This window comes from Agelaius tricolor, unplaced genomic scaffold, assembly GCF_023055355.1.
Source record: "Agelaius tricolor isolate 1412-34295 unplaced genomic scaffold, bAgeTri1.0.p SCAF_6, whole genome shotgun sequence".
NCBI classification, from domain to species: Eukaryota; Metazoa; Chordata; class Aves; order Passeriformes; family Icteridae; genus Agelaius; species Agelaius tricolor.
Genome location: NW_027269266.1, coordinates 51,976,479 through 51,998,466, shown reverse-complemented (window position 1 = coordinate 51,998,466; position 21,988 = coordinate 51,976,479). Strand labels below are relative to the sequence as shown.

Sequence of the window (21,988 nt, the reverse complement as noted above, 5' to 3'; positions counted from 1 at the left end):
ATTTGGGTTGACAGATTTTTAGTAAATTTCACACAAAATCATATCACATGGACATGTGGAAAAAGATGATCTTTGCAATGGCTCCACAAGCTAAACTTGGCTGTACTTTAAAGCATCAATGGCAGAGTCCTATTGGTTAGATGTGTGGGAAAATCGCAGCGCAACTGGCATAACCACACTGGCAGAAGCTGCACTGGAAACAGGAAAGTGGGGCTGCTTTTCTGGCATATAGCTATCTCAGGAACTCAAATAAGCTATACCAGCAAAATATCTTTTCTTACACCATAGACTCTTACTCCATCAGAAAAATTGCTTGCATAGATCTACCATAGCTCCACTGCCTGGAATGTCTTGGATTTGTTTCTTAAGCTGTTGATAGAAATGATGTGTTAGGATATAGATAGCTTCTTTGGTTTCTGGGGAAAGACAAAACAAGGAACAACAAAGGAAAACAAGAGAATGATCAGGTCTGTTTTCAGTGGTATTTCTGGTTTATAATGTGGCAGTGCCAGAGGCTCCTTCTGTATATGGATAACAGTACCTACCTGAAAGGAGCAGTGATTCAAAGTTTAAACAAGAACAAGATAATCTTTTCAAGAAAGAAACATTAAGTCTAATGAGAACTTCAACTGATTAATACCATTCTAGGTATATGGCTAATTTCTTTAAATAATTATGGAAACCTCCTTTTAACTAAGATGTATATTCTTGTACAAAATCTAAAAGCATTAGCAGAAACAGATTTTAAAAGAATTTTGAAATGAGTTTTCCTCTAGATTTTTCTTGTCATCTTGACCACCATGGGTTTGTAGATCCATTTGTCTTAATAAAAAGAAATAATTCTAGATTTTCTGCCAATTTGGATTGCCACATAGTCTGTTGGTTGTGCTTGTCTAAAAAAATAAAAAAGGCTGTACAAAGTTTATCCTGAAGCAGATGAGAGAAGCTGTGTTAGATTAGAATTCTTTTGCATAGCTGTTCGTCAGCCATTTATTTAAACATCTTTTGTTTAATGTAGCTTGAAAGGGTGCTTAAACATTTGTTTGTTTGTTTGTTTTCCAGGAAGGTTTCTAAATAGTGAGTTTACATGAAACTCTATGACTACTGATATCCTCCATCCTGGAAATATAGTATTGCCAGAGCTGGTCAACTAGTCTCTCTTATCTTTCTGAAGGCCTTAAGTTACACTTCTGTAGAGAGAAAGCACACTATATTTTAACACTAGATTTAGCTACCTACATAAATAGTTAAAGAAATAGAAAGATTGCATTTCACATTGCACAATAATGCTATTATGCATTAAGGAAAGCAAATCTGTGATACTGTGTTTTTCTGTGTACTGGAAAGCAAGGATAGAGTAGAACTTAGTGATGTGGATTATTTTATACCTTAGCCTATTCCTCCAGCATTATTATACATTTAAAGACAGCATATATAATCTGTGCAGCAATAATCTATTCTTTCTTTAATGTTTCCTCTGTTGGATGTTTAGCCTTTTATTTTAAACATTTATTATCAAGAATAGTATATTCAGGGCAATAAATAAAAATTAGTGGAAGGTGGAAAAAATCTAAAAAGCAAAAAATCTTCCAGGTCCTAATTTTTTTTTTTTTGTTCAAATTATTTAAAGTTTAGCTATCTTCTTTAGTCATAATTTTATTTATTAATATTTTAAAAAACTTTATGTCTGATTATTCCTATAGTAGGATTATGCAAGACTATGGCATCTGTTTGGTCTCTACACATGGTCAGACAACATGAGAGCCAAGCAAACGCCATGAATGGTAAAAACAAGAGATAAGGTAGTCCTCCATAGTGACAACAAATTTGATTTTGAGAGTCACACTGAAAATGGAACATGAATTTATGGATTGTGTCAGATCTGAATGCCAATCCAGTGTTACTCTTAAACATGTAGAGTGCAGTGGAGCCTTCTCCTCCTGAAAGGGGAGAAGAGAATGCACACACTTCAACTCACCTCCTTTTGGTGAAGACTAACACTATGGGCACCTCTAAAATATGACAGGTTTTTTTTGTATTCCTTGGGTAACAATACTTTTGTATTTCTCTGTGCATGCCTTAGGAACAAGTTTAAGAAATGGGCACCTCTGTCTTCTGTTTAAAAATGTTGTAGGAGTGAAAACAACACAGTCCAGAGACTTAGCTATCTGCAAAACAAAGGAATGGCAATCTAAGCAAAGAGACTGGTTGTGCTATTCTTAGTTATATTATAGAGTGTATAGTCTTAAATGAAATTTTGAAGGTAAAGGTACTACTCTGTTTATACTGTGGTTTCAGAACTGATTGAAAGCTATTTTAATCTGGGTTTTTTTTTTGCAGTGGGTGCTTTTTTATCTGTTAGTAAAGTTTTAGCTGGAAAATAAAACAGAGGGAGAGCATGCTTTGAACAGTCCCAGCATCATAGTTTTGAATCTGTAAGATTGAATGGCATTGACAAAATTGAGGAAGATTAAATCCCTATGTAATGTACTAATATTTAGTGTAGAATGAGGATCAGATACAATAGGAAGGTGAAACATAAGGTAAATATTTATGATTTTGGACAGTATGTTAACATTTATAACATAATGTTATGTTTTTAGAAGCCTGTCTCTTTGACTGTCTAAGGTGAAAGGAGGTATACTTGAAGAAGGGAGTAGTGTTGATTTTCCTGCCCAATCAACAAGAGAAGTCCCCCTTCTATGTTGCTTAATAAAGGCCAGTGGTTTTGTTGAAGGTCCTCTGGAAAATGTGAAGTTCTAAACAATTTTTTTATTATAGCCTTTTCTACTAGTAACAGATGAGTTTAACTTTCTTTGTCATCTTCATAATTTTCTTTTTTATGCACCTATATTTTGCATGGCCAGTGTTGTAATAGCAAGGCCAGTGTTGTAATAATAATAAAAAAATTAGATTAAGGAGACAATTAGCTTGTACAAATTGGTTTTATTTAATGAAATGATGTCTTGTTATTTTTTGTTGACTGTAGTAAAGTCAAACCACTTTGCAGTGACTGAAGAGAATCTAGTGCAGAATTCCAGTTATGTAGTCTTTATAATATAAGAAGAATGAAGGGACTTGGTAATGCTGCTGAAGGTTCTTTCCAGATATCTTTTTCTTTTTCCATTTGAAAATAATTTAGAATAAATTTGGTGAATCACAATATTACAGCCTTTAATCATAAGCATGCTGTCTGATGCAGACATGGATGAATGATAATAAAAAAAATCACTTCTTTGTTAAGAATCCATTATCATTCCATGGTAATAAAAAAAAAGATTTGTTCAACCTTGAATGATATCATAGCATCTGTGGTAAACAGCTAGATTTGGATGGTGTGTTACTTTGTGGCATCACTCGGGGTTGTATCATTCTATGTAAGCCCTTGAAAGAAAAGAGCAAGAAAATTACAAAAGGCAAGATTAAAACACAGACAATTTTCTCTGGCTTAAGATCATAAAAGGGAGGAAATTCATAGTTAAGGATCCAGACCTCAAGTATCTGAGCACAATGTAGTGGCAGCCTTAATTTTACATAATTGTACCCTGTTATAAGTAGACATTGGTGGTTTGATCCTGAATGATGAGTTATATTGCTCTTAGCAGCTGAAACCAGAACAATAATTTTATTTTAATGCTTGGCTTTGCTCCGTGAATAGAACTTCTTGAATCAGTTGTAATTGTTTTCTTTATATTTTCTTGCCAATTGAAATAAATCCTAATAAATAGTTTGAGTTTTTTTTCAAAAGTTATCCTTAAAACTCTGCTACATAACATTTTGCTAAAATGGAAATGGGAAATTGTGAAGAAAAGCCAGTGTCACTCTTGGATTTCAGGAATTTTGAAACTTTTGTGGCAAGTTACAATGTCTATAATCCTGCAGAAGCTCAGTCAAAAAAAACCCAAACCAAAGACTTAACTGATGAAGGAAGTAGTTAATAGTATTGTTAGCACAGAATAATCAGAATAATGAAAGTAGTACAGAGTTTTTAAAGCATCTGCAATTAATTGAACTTCTACTTCAGTTCTACTTTTCTTTAAAAGTTCTACTCCCCCTAGTTCTTGGAAATTGTAAAGAGGGTAGCAGAAACTGCTTTAAAGGATGTCAGACTGTGGATGCAAAATGGAGAGGAGAATAGGCAATGACATAGAATCTTATCTTGACATTTTAGCCTAAGGATATTGCTTCAAGGATTCCAAAAGGAAAGATTAGCGATTTCCTGTCAAGACAGGGAAAGGCCTTCAACACTTCAAAAGCCAGAAGTGACCTGCCAAACAAAAGAATAAAAGCTAGTGTCTAACAAGGTGAGGCTGACTTGAGAGAGTAATGCCTGTGTTTTTCTCAGAGTCATTTTAATTCGTCACTGTGCCAAGAAGCCACAACAGTATTTAAATGAATTGTACCCTTTCTGACTTGTTTCAGGTTTGGAAGGATTCACTGGAGTAGAACTGGGAGTTGAAGAGACAAATCCTAAAATACTGTAGGTTCCTTGTTAGAGCTGGAGCTCTATTTGGTTTTGAATGGTAGTTTACATCTTCTCTTGAGTAGAAATTACTAAAGTTATGGGAAATTCACACTGCAGATAAACTAGTCTCTTGGGTGTTTCACTGAAATGGAAAGGGCCCTGACCCACAGTCTGAAAAGTTGCAGCCCATGAGATGAGAGACATGAATTGCTCTGTGATAAATCTTTTGCTCATCAGTATAACTGTGGATATCACTAAAAAGATATACACATGAAAAAGAAAAGTATGGAGACAGAGAGACAAAGAAAACTGCTTGGTGAATATGAATTATACACTGAGCAGCATGGATAATAGCTGTGTGGAATGATAGCACCATGCTAGACCCACAGTGCAGTTCAACCATCAAAATGTTGCCTCAGAGAATTGCTGAATGTTGGATTTTCATGTCTGGGATTTAGTAGTCTCTTCTCTCTTCTAGTTCTGTAATCTCTTTAATGATACATTGATTGGGATTGTCTCTTATTGAAGGGAAACTGCCCCCTTTTCCATCTCAATGCCCATCCTTGGATTCTTCAAATATTCTCTGATATATATGTATGATGCTCTGCCTATGAGAATCTTAGTGAGTTCCAGGGCCTGGGGTTTCTTTCTGATTTTTGATGCAATCTCTTTCACTTATATTAGAGTAATATTTTAGAGTATTATTTTCTCTGTTGTGACAGACCTGCGTGTTAAGGAATCTTTTTCTCAGCAGCCCTCTCTGTTGATTTTTTTTTTATTTTTGGTGGCAAGGAGATGGTGGTGGTTTGGTTTTGTATTTTTTTGGCATGGTTACTGTAAGGTGCTTTTACCATGAAGCGCCTAATTGTAAATCCACATGCATGTCAGACCAGAGTGCTGTGTCTACACTGGCACTAGTGCATAAAGCTTTACAGGTAAGAGGTGCCCTAAGAGATGTCATTGCATGAGCTTTTCTGCAGTGTAATGTGGGAAAATTTTTCATCCACAGGCCACAATACAAAAATGCTTTTAACTTAACTAATTAAACCACGTTCATGAATTTTGTAAAAGCCAGTAGCAAGGCATGGGTACAAGTTTAGATGATTATGTTTTCCATCTGTTAGCATGAATGCAAGACTCATTTTAGGAAGAGCACATAATTCAGGGCATGACATGTAGTGAAAATAATTTCAAGAGTAGCTCATTGCCTTTAGAAGGCAGCAGCATGTTTTTCCAGGTCACTTGGGTAGATATGGAGACAGTTGATTCCCCATATGATGAGTAGCTGCAGAATCCTTATGCATCTTCTTGCAGATCTGGCATGGCTTCTTCTCCAGCTTGGAGGACATGCTCTTAGACCTTTGCAAAGAGCTTTGTGTGCCTGTGCATAAGAAGGACATAAAGATGAAGGGAATACCTTCAATACCTATATTTGCTGTGATGCTCTACTGCTGCTTTACTATTACTTGGTTTTGGCCAGTTATTTGCTGATGCGCACAATGTGTAATTATATATTTCAGCGGCTTCTTCAAAGCCAGAGGGCTGAAAAACATTGATTTCTCTGAAATTACGTTTGTTTTTTAAGAGGAAGTGTGAGAGTTTTGTTAAATTTTACCCAACCTTCATATAGAAAGGATAATACTTGCCTGTTAGACAAGTTGAGGTTATCCAGATAAAAGGCCCCCAAATGGGGATATGAGGGAAGAATTTGTGATGGAGAGATAATCTGAAGATCCAATATTTTCTATTATTATTTTTAAATTTGCTACCAGCTTATTTCATTTCTGTGTCACATATGGAGTCACTAAGTTTAGTTGTTCAAAGCACCCGCAATTCTCAGCTGCCCTACCTCAAAAAAACCCTCAAAATGTGAGAACACCTGTCAGCAGAAATTTTTTTGTGTTCTTAGCAGTATATAGTTACATGCTGTTGGTATGACTTGGCCAACTGAGGCAAAATGGTATGGTCAGCCAATTTAATTGACAAAAAAATTCCTATGTCTGCTTACTTTTGAACCATACTAGCTTTCTGACATATCTGAGGGGGAGCAGGGATGGATTTCATTAGGATTAGGTTTGTGCCTGTAATCTGGCTACAGGCTGTTTATGACTCTGTCCATACCAAGAAATAAGCAGTTCTAGAGCTTGTATTTTATTTCCATCTAAATGCCAGCTGGGCCAGGAAAACAAACTGATCTCCTAAACATTATCATAAGTTTTTTATCCAGGTTTGTGTTTTGAGCTACATTCATTTCTGAAATTATGGCACTTTTTCTTGTGCTTCTGTTGGGTTCTTGACAACCCTATGCTACTCTAGACAACAAAGGCACTTGTAGTCAACTTCTCCCCCAAAAGGTCAATATCCAGATCTAATTCTTAAATTAGCTGTCAGTTTTAGAATAAGTACATCATTTTTGAATCAGATATTTGCTTATTTCTGTGTACCTAACAAAGTTTAGGAACTCCTATGTCTGTCATTATTCAAATTGATGCTGGTCTGTATTTACAAAATACTTCCTTGCCAAACCTCTGTCTTGGACATCCAGCTGTGGACAATTGTGTGGAAAGCACAATCTCCAGAGCAGTTAGTAGAATGACTGACAACTTGTTGGGGTTTGCAGAATTCCCATCACAGAATTCCCATGTCCTTCCTTCCCTTTCTTATGTGAAGAGGTGTTTGGGTTGGAAAGTTGTCCAGAACAAATGTTCCAGTCCTCTCACTTTAACTGTTCAGTACTTTTTTTGTAGTCTGGATGGGGGCAAATATGATCCCAAGTACACGATAATAATGCTTTTGCTTTCCTTCTCCTAACATGCCTGTGCTTTCCATGTGATCCTTGTTTTAACACACATTTGTGACATAACTTCTTTGTTATGTGTAAGTTTACATTCTGCTGACATGAGAAGAGAAAGGGAAAACCTAACAGTGCCCTCTGAAGCTGTCTCTGAAGCTGCAAACCACTTGTTATAGGTGGCGTTTGAACAGTGTAAATGTAATAATGATCCATGGAAATCTTCATTCCCTTCTCATTGCTGTCTGAGTTCATGATTCTTGATGTCAACAGCAGGCTAGCAGCAGGAGGTTTTCAAAACATCCAAGTAGTAGATGAGCACTGCTGTTCAGAGGGATGTATGCTCCTGTGCATAGGTATTATTGAAATAACCCTAGATCCCAGCCTGGGTGCTATCAGCAGTGTATTTGTTCTGGATCCCATTTTACAAGTACTTGTAGCAGCTCAGGAAACTCAGGAAGATTCTTAGGGTTCACATTCAGTTCACATTCTGCAATCTGGTGAAAACCAGGACAAATGTGAGGTCAGTTTTCATAGAATCATAGAATGGCTTGAGTTGGAAGGAACCTTAAGGATATTTAAGTTCCAGCGTCCCTGCCGTTGGTAGGAACACTTTCCACTAGAAGTGGAAGTTATCCTTATTCTGTTGGCCTTGATACTCCTGCAGAGTTTCTTATAAATGAACAGAAATTGTCTAGCCTAAACCTTGAAATGCCCAAACTCTCAGGGTAGGCAATCATATGCCACCACAGACTTCCTGTTTATTCTGGTTCATCAGGTTTTAAGTCCAAAAAGATTTTTAGTGGGTTTTAAACTTTAAGGGAAGGCCACCCTCATGTTTTATACATTTGAAACCCAAATTTTTCTTTGTATGTGAAAGGAATACAAATCTTACTCTATAGGATTTTCATAGTCATCTGGAAGCTCAAGTCCAGTACACAACCATATGCCTCACTCATTTTAGTTGATTTGGCATTCTTTATGGCAGCTTAAGGTTGCCTTGTTTACTTAGTGTATTTTAACTTGTGCAGATTTTGAAAAGAAAAAGACAGATCAAGTAGCTGGAGAAATACATTCTTTGTGTCAAAAATCTTGTGCTTCAGTACATAACTTGATGTGAAAATTGGTATCCCTCCCTGCATAATTTTTCCTAGCAGCCATCCTTCCCAGTTATAAGCACAGATTTGTCAATGTCTAATAAAATGCCCAAGCTTTGTAACTGTGAAAGGAAATGTACATTGGAAGAAAATTAAATATACCAGAATCCCACTACTACTGAAACTGTCTCTTTACTAATTAGTTTTAAATGTATTTTGTTACTCTACATATTATTTTTTGATACTGTTAAAATGAGGGTCTAAAACATCCATAGGCTTTCATCAGGCCACTGTGGGGAGGAGGAGTGAGTGCCCTTATTAATCTGTGCGCCTCTTCTTCTTATTTGCTCCTTTTTCCCCCTCCCCAGGTGAGGCAATCAGATATCAGCTCCGTATAATCAAGGGACAAGAACCCTTTTTCTGTGAAAGGTCATTTCATTGCCAACTCCAGGCAGCAGTGGGTGGGCAGCACTTCAGGCTGTCATCAGGGTTGCAAGAGCAGGCCAAGCTTCTGCCAGCAGCCCATTTTAGTCCTTCCCAGTACAATGGCAGGTCTGTGTGCCGGGCTTGCTGCTGCCCATTTGATGCCAAGCCCAGTGTCACCAGAAGGCCATCTGGATCATTAGGAGACCAGCCCTTTGACTTCACCCATGCAACAGAGGGAGGAGAAAGCATGAGGAAGGTCAGGTGCCAGGCTGCTCCTCCAGACTTGCTGGCACCATCCCTTCACCATCACTAGACTGGGGCCCTTGGCAGCTGGGAACATTTCTGTGGCAAGACTCATTCACTCTCTAAGAGATGTTCTCTCTTACAGGAGATCTTTGCTGTTTGCACGTAGACTGTAACGTGATTGTGCTGTGGTGTTTGGATTGCAGTAGCCAGATAGTGTTAAACTTATTTGGCTACATGTGACTAATTAATTAAACTAATTTAACTTTATGCTATGTATATTTGCTTTGGGTTACTTTCTCTAAACTATTATTTATGAAAATGTGTGAAACAATGGTGTTTTTTGCTAGAGATTGCAGGAGAAGCAGTGTGTGCTGACGCTCACTTGTCAGTTGACTGAGGTGCAGTGATGCTGTTACAGTGTTCTGTCCTGCTACAAAGAAGGCCCTTCAAAAACCTAAATGGAATAAGAATTCATGAGTTTCTTGACAGCCAGTCAACAGAGAAGAGAAAGGAATCAAATTAGGACTGATGCTGATGAAAATCACCAGAAACATCAATGTGGACATAATAAGTAACAGGGGTGCAAAATTGGCTGTATAAAATGTAACACTTTCATAACTTAAAATAAACAATTTATGGCAATTATCTATGGCAAAAAATGCAGTAATTTTGTGCTTTTCTTGATGTAACAGTGTTTTGCAGAGGTACATATAGTTCTTAACCTTTGAATTCACCACTTTGGTATACGATTGACCTTCTCTTCAGGAAAGTGAAAAGTAAGTTTTAGATTGACAGTAAAAGTAAATTTGCTGGTCATGCCAAGAAATTGAAACTCTATGGTACTGGGTGGTCTTCAGAGTCAGAATCCTGCCCTAAGTAAGCTCAGACACCTATGAACCTCTCATTATTAAATCAGGATTGTCCTTTGGGTGTTCATACTGTCATGTATGAGAAACAGGCTGCCCCTCAGCCATCCAGAGCATAAGGCAAGATGAAACTTCAAAATAAATGTAACAATTCCTAAGAATGAAGAGTTTGTTAAAGAAAAACATGAGTACTTGTGAGTGAAAACATAAAGGTTTTTTCCTTTCAAATCTGAAGGGGAAAAATATGGGATCAATTATTAAAATTGGAATTTTTGACTTCTCCTTTTGTCTCCTCCTACTGTCTTTTCACACAGTTTTACTGGTATACCTATGTCCATCAGATTTTGGGGCTACAGGGGCTGCAAGGGGATTTTGTATAAAGATGGATGTAGATTTTAGGGTGTGATAATAGAAGCACACTTATAGTGTGTTGATTCTCCAGAACATGTGCTTTTGTAAAGGATAATTATGTTTGTTATGCAAAAGTCCTTTTCAAGGTGTAGACCTGATGATGTGTGATAAAAACTAGTATAGTAGTTTCCACTACACAGATTTCCACAGCTCTTTGTCAGTAGATAATTTGACAAATTAGGTAACAGAATGAAAATTGGTTAAATATTGGCTGGGAAAAAAGTAATTTGAAAAAAGGCATCATATTCTGGTTTCTAATTGTAGTGATTTTCAAAATTTCAAAATTTAAATAATGCTAAATTTTGGGAAGATAGATTTTTAATTCCAGTAATATGATATTAAATTTCAATATTTTTCAGACTAAAGGACATGATTACAAAATACTGGAGAAAACAGAAGTCTAAATTTTGTAGTTTTAAGGAAACCTAATAGAACTTTATAGGAAAATTAAGAGGAAGTGCGGTTCTGACCTTTTTTTAGACAAAATTAAGCATTCCACTCATCAAATGTTATTTTTCTAATTTTTTTTTAATAGATCTCACCAGAACTATTCTCATGGCCTGGCAATGAATTTTTTGCATACATTCAGAACTTTAAGTAATGTGCATCTTAGATGTCTGGCCAGTTCAATATTTAAATCCTTGATTAGAGATAAATTAGTGTTTTAAACTAAAACAGACTGCATGCAATAAACCTTAATGAGTCTGACTTGAAACCACAAATCAAGGATACTGAAGAGTTAAGGTTGAAATATTTGAAATCCATCCTTAGTTCACTATCCTTTTTCTACTGAGGAGTAGATAGAATCACATAATATTTGATAGATATATTTATTGAGAGATGAGTAAAATAGGGCAAAAGCACATTTGTAGAGTGGATTGGAGTTTTGATCTCTGCAGCAAAATGGCAGTTTATGAACAGGACTGCTGTTTATTTTAAGTTATGAAAGTGCCAAATTGTGAAACTTGGCCGATTTTGCACCCCTGTAATTGTGTCACCATTGGTGTTTTTTCTGATTTTCACAAGCATCATTGCTAATTTGATTCCTTGCTCTTCTCTGTTGACTGGTTGTTGAGAAACAAATTATTTCACTCAGTTTTCTGAAGAGCCTTCTTTATAGCAGGACACTAAATTATTGAGACCTTTAAGTTCATAGCATTGCCAGCCCAGTCTGAGTTCTAGCTTACCTGCACTGGGTCATCTGCAGCTTGAAATCCCAGACTGATTGCAGGACTCAGTATGGTCCCTAACTCAGTATGGGTCAAATAGGTGGTCAGTATTATAAAACTCACCTTTGGAAACTGTACCACTACAACACTTAATTTCAAAGAGTAGAGAGGGAAAAGGGACAGAAATAGTGACACAAATCCTGATCTGATGAGTTCTACTAAAAACAGAAATAAGAACTCATCTAGAATTACATTCAAAATAGCATTTTTAAAACCTCAAAACCTCATATTTGAGTACTCAGATCTTCCAGAGTTATGATAGTTTATGATTATTGGAAGATGTAAGAAATATTTGTCATTTCTGCATCACTAATGCCTGGAGGCCTGTATCAGGATCAAACTGTGGTCATGTATGTTGTTTTTCAAAAGAAATGTTTTCATTGCATTCTTTTACTTTGAAAGTGAAACAAAAATACAATGCTTACAATCCCAAAATTGGAAGAAATTGTGTGAACTATTGTGTGAGAAAGAAAAAAGAATAAGGAAACATAGCATGGATTCAGGCTTTTGAGACATTATAAATGTTGAGAAAAATATTGTTTAAAAACTGGCTCTGCAGTGCCCTTTAAAATCAGTAAGCGTCTATTTTAATTCCCATATAAGTAGTAACTGGCTGCTGTCTGTATATATACTTAAATGTTGCTTGCTGTATAAGACCTTGTTTGCTTAATTTCAACCTAACTGAATTTTTATGGCTGTGCTATAAACCTCTTGAAAATAGTGGCTTAAATGGAAATGCTGACACAACATTAATTACACTGGCTCCAGTGTGATACTGTGATTAAAGTTTATTTATTTTGTATGTGCGTCTGTGTGTGTGTAATTTCATTGTTGAAAAACTAATGGAAAACTAATGTGGCAATGGAGAATGTGATTCTGTGCCTGATATTTTTCAACTGCAAGAAACAGTTTAAATGCCAGTTTACAGTACCAGATAATTTATTTTTAATTGAGGTATAGTTTAGGTATTTAAAATTTTAGAAGTTTGGGAAAGTGACAAGTTTCCCACTTTAAAACTGTTCACTGTTCTTACAGGAGTTTCTAAATGTCTTTTTGGGTGGTGAAGCTAAATGTATATTGTATTAGAAAATTAAGTAAATTGTTTCATTTCCTTGGTAGCATATGTTCTTTGAGATATTCTGGAGAAAAGTCTGAAAGTATGAGGGTATGAAATGCACCGTTAATATTCTATTACTATTGAATATGAAGTAACAACTGTAAAAGTCTATTTGATAAATAGTTTGTCCAACTGGTACTTTTAGATAACCGACCTATGGATTGCATCTAGTCAGTTGGGATATGAACAGTGCAAATATCTTATGGCCAGATGAAGAGTAAGTGAGGGAGAGAGAGATCCTGTCTCCAACCTGTTTCTTAGGACAGTGAGCTGGGAGTGGAGAAGCCTTGGATTCAGTCTGTTTCCAGCGGTTCATAATTCTCATATTAGGCAAGAACTGGATAAAACATGACATGGTCTGGAAAGCAGTTCTAAGCTCTTCTGTTTCCTGAAGGAGTGTTGAGAGTAATACGCTATTATTGCCAAATGCACATATGTTTGATGCTGTGATTTTGTGTAAACTTTGCTGCCCCTTTCAGGAAGGTGCAATCAGAGAACTTTTAGTAGTTAATCATCTTTTCTTGTGGATCAGTTAGACAACATCACTTTTTTCTGGGTTCATGCATGTATGGAACTTGAAGGCTGATCAGAAAAATTGTCTAATGAGTAGTAGGTTCTGCAGAAGTGAATCGTATGCCTGGCTGGTAGTCTGTGGTGTGCCTTCCTTACATCAGTGCCAGTGTTCTGCCTCATCTCAGGGACCAAAGCAATTATTCCCACTCTTGCCATAAACACCTTTCCTAGGAGCTCATGGCATCCAGTCGAACTTTTTTTTGTTTTTTTGGCAAGAGAATTTTTGCAGATATTGTTAATGCTAATCTGTCTGGTAGACTGACAGCTGTAAAGTTGCAAGGTAGCATGTCCTGCAATGTGGTAGGGAAGTGAGACGCAAGTAGTGTAGGTTGAAAAGATCAGAGAGGAAAAGTGAAATCTCTGTGTGGAATGTCCTTCTTCAGTTTGCTCGGTGAAAACATTCAGCATTCATTAATCCAGTCCATGAAATTTACATTTTTTTATTTTTACTGTTTGCTTTCACTGGAAGAGAGTGCAAAGTAGGCAAATAGTTTCAAAGTGTGTGGTCTTTATGGTTTATATGTATTGCTCAGAACTACCACTGACCACACTTCTTGGTCTTGTTCCCATTTGTTACAGTAATTAAATATTAAGTTGTTATGAAAGGATTGTGCCCTTCCCTTGAAAGAAAAAAGAATGTGACTCCTCCATGGTTCTGTGATACAGCTGATGTTTTATTCAAACTAATGTGTAAGGATAGAGAAATTATGTGCAAAGTTTATTCCATTTGTAAGAAATGTAATGATTCTGGATGTGAAGCAAAACTGAGAATCTCCTACACTGTAGTTCATTAGGTTGGTTTGGAGAGAGAAAAATCAACATATACCATAGATACATTTGGTTGGAAGGACAAGGGAGCCTGTACAGATCAGTCAAATCCTGAATACATCACCTTCTTAATTGTAGCCTTTAATCTGCATTAAGACTAGATAATGCTTGTCCTTAAATGACCTTTACATTGAATTGAATATTGCACTGGAAAATTTCAAAGTCTGATTGATGACCAATTATGTAATAAAACTGTGGCTCCAAGCTTGCAAGAGACCAGCACTTCTGTTTGACCACACCCATGAATGCCAGGGAAGTACTTCAAGCTTGTAAACGAAGACCTGTGTATGGTCACCTAGAGTCTCAACGGTTCTGTAAATGAGAAAATGGAGGGGAGAGGAAGGAGTGACACTTGAAAAGCAATCTCTTAAAAAAATGTTAATGATATGTTTCAAAGCTTTGTTTGAAAATACTGGCTTGGCTTTTCCTGGTGTTATGTTTAAGACTTCACAAGAAAGTGTGTTTGTTCTGCATTGTTCCCAGCTGGTCCCAAAGTTTCATTCAGCCTCCACATGAAGCTGCTTGCTCCTATGTCAGCCTTGGGAGGGAGCTCAGAGGAGTGTTCTGCTGTAATGCCATCAGAGAGAGCTGCCCGTTGTGCTGACAAACACTCAACTTACAGAAATACTGTATCTAGCCTTTATTCAATGATACCATCATCCCAAAATCTTTAGCAAGCTGTTTGATGATGCCAGTTGAAGCCTCTTGCTCTGTAAGACCCAGAGCAGTTGGAATGCATGCAAAAATTTAAGTCCCTTTAAGTCCTTTTCCAGAAGTTGCCAATACATACTGACTATCCCATAACCTTCAACTCTTCCCCTCATGATTCATATTTGGATGCTTTTAGGGATGCTACTATTCAAATTTATGATACAAAAGGCAACACTGTCTTGAAAGATACTTCAAATCCAAGGTTATCTAACATCAGGTATTCTCAATGAAAAGGGATTTTAAGTGTCTCTACAGACTCTAATTGTTATTCATACTGGAATATGAGATAAGAAAACTCATAAATATGAGTTATGCATAATTTTTACCATATCTGATGTAGTACAAATGTTCTGCCAAGGGGAGGTCTGAAAACATTCAAATATTTCAACCATTGACAGCGATTATCAGTAAACAGGCCAATATGGTAAATGGTAATGAATATAAGCATTTTTTCAGATAATTAACATCTCCTTTTAACCTCTCCTAAATACGGAATAATACCACATTTTGAAAAACCCAATACTTTGTTTTGTTGGTCTCTCCAAATATTGTTTGGCCTCCAAAATCTGTAGAATGTGCAAAATGGAGACGAGTGGTTGATACATGATCTACCAAGATATATTGTGCTGCCATTGAGGGACTGTGACAGGCTGGAGAGTCAGGCCATCAAGAACCTAATGGAATTCAGCAAAGGGAAATATGATGTCCTGCACATGATAGGAAATAACCCATGCATCATAACAGACTGAGACTGACCTGCTGGAAAGTAGCTTTGCACAAAAAGACCTGGAGATCTTGGTGAAAAAAAAATGGAACATGAGCCAGCAATGTGTCCCTGTGAGAAAGAGATCATTCTCATCTGTATGAGTAGGAAAATTGTCAACATGTCAAAAGAGGTGATCCTTCTGTCTGCTCAGCACCACTGAGGCTGAATAACCACTCAATCCAATTGTGGATCCACAACAGGGTCTAATTCTGGGATTTTTGGAACAAGGACATGATCATACTGAATCAGGTCCAGTGAAGGGCCAAGAAAATAATTAAGGGGTTGAAGCATCTTTCATATGAGGAGAGATCTGGGATTGTGTAGCCTAAAAGGTCAGAGAGGAGGCTCAAGGAGATCTTATGAATGTCTATAAATACCTGATGAAGGGAACCATTGCCATACACAACTGCAAATGTTCTAGTTGTTTTGATGACCATGTTTTGGACTCAAAAACTGACTTGGACTTCTGATAATTTTATTGGAATTGCCATATTTTTTGACTGGTCCCTTATATTTTAAAGTTTTTTTTTGTTTGTTTGTTTGTTTGTTTTTGTTTTTTGGGGTTTTTTTGTGGAATCAACATGCAAATTGAAACACATGCAAAGATGTTTCTGTATGATTGATGATTGCCATAGGACATATGGACTTAAAATTCATAAAGCAGGAAATAAATACAAAGATTAATGGTCTTTCATTAATGCCTTCAAAGCTGGCAAATTTTGAAAGGCTGTCAACTTAGAGCAGTGGAAAGAAAGGCTCTTTTGGCCTCATTATCTCGGCAAGTCTTTACTTGCTCTAGTAGTAACTTAGGCTAAGTTTGGCTTGCATCTTTATTGTGTAGTCTATGTAACACATTTAGATTTGGAGAATACTTGTAGACCACATAAAACATTCCTGAAGGTGGATAGATTTTATATGCCACATGTTTAGGGAAATTAAAATATTTTAATACACAAAGTATCTCAGGCATATACTTGTTCTAGGATCAAAGTTGGAAAAGTGCTGAGTGTTAATAAGGTCCTGGAACATCCATTTGACAGTGTGAGGTGGTGATGCATACACACTGGACCTTGAGATCTGCCTTTGAACATGTGTTAATGTCATGTACAAAATATCCATTAAATGGGAATTTACAGGCTATTTTCTTGGAAACCCTCAAGTTTTTGCACTACACTGAAAAAGCTACACCTTTGAATGCTCCCAATCTTTCTCTGCCTTTTCCATGAATAAGATTTCTAATAATTTTTTGCTTAGTATTTGTTTCTTGTCTTCACCAAATGATGTGCTATTGCTCAAGATACCTCATGGGAGTAGCAGGTTAACTCATGATTGTACTCTGAAGAATCTTATCAGAAGGCCTCATTCTTCAGAAGAAAAGGGAAGGGGAAAAGGACTTTTGCCTTGTGTGTGTAGTGCCTTTTATTGCACTAATGTGAAATGATTCGATGTGATGGACAGCAGTTTATCAAAACAAAATCTCATTAAAATCTGTCTGCACTTTGCCCTTACTCTCCTTTGTATAATAAGATTGTGAAGCTTTCTGTGACCAGATGGTAACCTGTGGCAACCTGTAGTGTGTGTACATTCATGGGTGATGAATAAAACCATTGTCATCCTTAAATGTTGGCATCAACATTATGTTAGTAACATTTGGAAGTTTCTGCTTTATCAGCAGCAATGACTGGCAAATAATCAGCTGTTTTGTAATGGGAAGCTTAAAATAGCAGCTGAAGACATTTGAGTTAAGCTTCATGGAAAAAGACACTGCTGCATTTATTATGATACCATTTTTGTTGTGTAAGGATGACATGATTGTTATTTTAGCATTTTAGACATACAATGCAATTAAGAATAATCAGTTTTCCCACACATTCCACAAAGCAACTGAAGCACACATGCTAATAACCAGGCCCTTAAATTCAGACTGACTTCCGCTGCTGCATGGGCAGCCAGTGGGTACAGATGCATGCTTCACAGTGGTATGCAGCAGCTATTGTGTGATTGCAGCCTTCTTACAGAGACCTGTGTCTCAACAGAAGTTGCTGATAAATAATAAACTCTCTAAGATTTGCCCACAGTACCAATAGAAGTAATTTTTGGAGTGCTGAGGAAGAGGATCTGTACATATGACATATACTTTGTAAGCTGTAGCAGGCATCCAGACTGGAAGTTTAAAAGGATGTACAAAAGAATTCTGATTTGTATTTACAGGAAGTAGTAAATGGCTGCACCAATAAAAATTATTCTGTGTTATATATGCACACTGATACATATAGTGTTTGACTCATAATTTGTGTGGCTTGCATGAGGCTGGTTTTAGAACTCTGAACACCAGCAAAGAAAAATCATGATTTGGACAGGGTGTTCAGAAAACAGATTTTGCCGGTAACTAAAGGTAGTAAGTTTATTCAGACAGTTTTAATTCATAATTATTCCCACTAAAGGCCTCCCATTTACTGGGAGGGAGAGTCTTACATATTCTTTTACCAGGGTCTGCCATTATTTTTTTAGAGTGAGGTTTTTATGAACAGATTTAGCTAAGAAATGTTTATATGTTTACATACAAATATTTTTTGTATTCTTTTCTCCAATCTTTTTTCTTTGCTTACTGCTTTTCTCAGCATAAGTATGTAGTACCTTTATATGATGTATTTTACTAGACTTTTACTGTACTGGGGCCAAGTCAGTGGTACTTTCTTGCATGCTTGGGACTAATTCTTTGCTGAATTTTATCTTTGCTTGCTATCTTAAACTGAACTACTTAATTAAATGTATGAAAAATAAATTGTTAAGCCTTATGACTGGACAATACTCTTTACCATGAAATGAAACATAGAAAGAGGAAACAGGTGATATTTTAACTCTGATGCACAGTTACCTGCATTTCAGAGGACATGATTGTCCACATGCAATTTTAAAACTTGGACTATACCAGATGGTAAAAGAGTCTTAGTGAACGTATTTGTATCTATATGAAAGATTGCAAGTTGAGATAGCATATTGCTCTCTTTGAAGAGGAATAAGCCACAGTGGCATGAGAAGAATTTTAAAGTGTTTCCATTCCAGGACTTATATTTGTGTGTTATTTTACCAAAATTTATAAATTTATTGTGAAAATTCACACCTTTAAATGAGGACATGATAATTCATTAAAAAAAGACAAAAAAAAAAAAAAAGAAAGATTTGTAGATGAAAGATGAGTTTCACTCTCTGCAAGAAAGGATTGAAAGTTCTTGCCACCATTAGTGCACCAGCCTATGCTGGCCTCTTATGTTGAAGTCAAATTAATGGTGAAAGAATTTCTCCTAAATGTTTTCAAAAATTGGGCTAGTACTATGTATGACTGAAACTGCAGTTATACACCTTTGTATAAGAGAGAGGTATGGAGAAAAGAGGAATTGCATTATCCAGTTTTAGAAGATGCCCTAACACAATGGAAAAAAATTTAGGGTGTTGCCAATTACAGATTTTCTTTTTTCCAGTGGAAATCTTAAGTGAGATGGTTTAGACTGAAATGAAAGCTGTTATGTTCTACCCAGTTCAATGTTGTGTTTACCATGAAATGTGCCACTAAGGTCACTGTAATGAAGTCAAAAGTAAAAATTACATCTTTAAAATTGGACAAGAAGTCCCATTTCCTCCATAAGATCGATCTTGAGACTACTGACTAAGGAGATAGACTTATCTCCAGCTGAAGAGCTGTAAAGATGCAGTCTATCCCTTTCATTCCCATGGGAGTTCCTAATTTTTAGTTACTATTTGGCAATTATTTTTTGGTGTGTTTGGTCATGATCTGTAACATTTCAGTGCAGACGTCTGCTCTGAGTCAGTCAGAGTGAACCTGAATAAATTCCTCCTGGCAAGTAAACATCATCATGGCAATCCTCAGCCCTGTGACTGTGGGATGCATTAAGGGTAGCTCATGACACATTTTTAGCAAATAAACTATTAACCAAGATGACTTCTCAGCTCTAGGAAAAAAATTCAAAAAGAGCCTCATCAATCTTTGTGAATGGGTGACTTTGAGCACTTTTGTAGAACAAGAGATTGGGTCTGAATGGAAATGTTTAAGGAAGTCATTTGAACATTACTTACAGAGTTTCACTTCAAAGGTGTGCTAATATTTTATAGTTTAGTAACAGCTTATCACCTGTCTTTGTTCTTCCAGGCATTTAAGACCAAGGATGGCTACATCGTGGTGGGAGCTGGAAATGATCATCAGTTTGTCACTGTGTGCAAGGTGTGTGTTAGGCAAGAGTACAGAAATGTGTAATAGCTTCCATTCTCACTAGGAAAATTAAGATGTTGATTCTTCTTTATTATCTGTTTTTTATTCATTTTTTATTTTCTGTATGGAAATACGTGATGAGTATAAATTCTAACCCTGCATCTGTTCTGACTGTGAGTTCAGAACACACCAGTTCTAAAACTTGTAGGTACTGTGCTCCTTTTGAAGTCTGTGCACATATGATTGAATCTACATCTACTTAAATCATTACTCAAGCACATTGTCCTTTAGAGACCCTAGCATGTGCTGATCTGGGCTCACTGAGAAACTTGTGGACTTAGAAAAGAAATGTTACAGGACTCTGGGCTGATTTTGGGGTGGTGCAGAGACATGATGTTGAAGAACAATGTTTAAAAAAAAATGTTCTAAATGAAATGTATCAACATTCCAAATAAAAGACCCCAGTAACATGTAAGATGGGACAAGATAATTTTTGCAAATAGCATTAGACAACGTTTCAAAAAATTACAGCTCTAGCTATTTTGGACATTGTGGTTTTTTTTCTAGGAAATAGGATATTTAACATAGATTAATGACACTCAGGAAACTGAGCATTATTTTCCTCCATTTGTTCATGTCAGATATTTCACATTTCTGTGGAAGTTCATCAGTAGTAACTGGAATATGTAGTAAGAGGACAGTGCTGTTTTGATTCTCTTTTAGTACAGTTTGGGGTATGGATCCTCACCTCGCTATGTGGAGGGGTTCTGCTTTCACTTTGAATTGGCTCTTAACCTCTTCAAAATTTGCTCAGTGAGTTTTCTTCAAAAAAGTGTCTGACTACTACAGTCATCATTATCTTAATATGAAGGAAGACTAATAGCTGAATAAGTGTCTACCTGGCCCAACTCAGTTTTATCAAAGACTCATTATCTCATAAAGGAAATATTTCCAGAGTGTCCCAGGACATAGCTGTGAATCTCTCCTTGGTGCTTTATCATCTAAAATGAAGAATTATGTAGCAAATGTTTGTCATCCTGCAATCCTTGAGTAAGACACAGCTGAAGATCCATCTCAGTAGGTTCTGACTTCTTGATATGAGCAATCAGGCACTAAATCTTTAGACCATGCACTTTACCTGACTTTAGGGTGCAGCTGAGAGAATTACGGTGTGCCTTGTTGCTACATATTCTCTCTGTAATCATTAAAGAGTGAATGGAACCCCAGAAGATGAAGCAAGATTTTAATGGTTTGTATTACCCCAGAATATATAGGATGAATATTAAGTGAGATTAATATTATCACTGGTCTGCAGGCTGGTTTTTTTCTTTTTTATCTTGATAAATGTGTTCTGGTGTTCCTACAATTGAATATAAGAGGTACAGAGCATGGAAAAATGACAATTGCTTACATTTCAAAGGGATTAAAAAGGCAGAAAAAGTAGTTCAAATTTTGAGTAATTGTTAGATTTTTCTATACACCAGTTATCATATTTGTTTCTATAAAGAATGCTTTTTACCCTTATCAGGCTATTATAGGTATGGATTTGGGCTGTTACATTGCCCAAAAAATAAAATGATGAAGAAGTCAGTGGAATGCTGGAATGAATGCCCATTAGAGATATGCTTTGTGCTAAGTCAAAGGTGATTTGGAACTTAAAACAGTGTGAAGAGGGAAAGCCAATAGGGGAAAAGAATTTTATTACATGAAGGCCTGCAACTAGTGGACTTTAGTAAATACAGAGACAACTATTTCAAACACTGGAATTGCTATTAGAGAATATTTCTGAGCTGAGTTGGTGCTGAAAATAGAGGCTGTATGGAAGCTATTGCCCTGAAGGCACGTAGTCTAGAGATGTAACAGCTGGCTCACGCTGTAAACAATCGCAAACATTCTGCTTCGATCATTTCAAGCAAGCAGAAAGAAAAATCTGGAATAATTCACTGTGATATTTTCAAAATCAGTGACAACTAATGTAGCTTGTTTGAGGACTCAGATAATTGAAGAAAAAGTTTGTAACAGTGCTGGCCGAAATGCGTTTCATTGTGGTCAAGTGTTACAACAGCACATCCTGACCTGTGGCCGATTTGGTCTGATTAGGAATACTGAGCGAGACTCTTCAGAAGACTGAAGTTTTGTGTACAGCAAGGGAGATTTCAAACAGATTTGCTAGTGTTGCAGGACACAAAAAACAGAGAGTGTAAGCTCTGAGTGTGCATGTAGAGCTTGAACAA

The 21,988-nt window shown here is 36.5% G+C and overlaps 1 protein-coding gene across 4 annotated transcripts in view; it reads left to right on the top strand.

Annotated features, from left to right (window-relative positions):
• Positions 1–21,988, top strand: part of SUGCT (succinyl-CoA:glutarate-CoA transferase) — a 314,684-nt gene that overhangs the window by 98,945 nt on the left and 193,751 nt on the right. For all 4 annotated transcript variants that reach the window (XM_071429808.1, XM_071429806.1, XM_071429805.1 and 1 more), the window contains one exon: positions 19,695–19,766. In XM_071429808.1, coding sequence (XP_071285909.1) covers positions 19,695–19,766 — 72 coding nt within the window. The remainder of the gene's footprint in view (positions 1–19,694; positions 19,767–21,988) is intronic.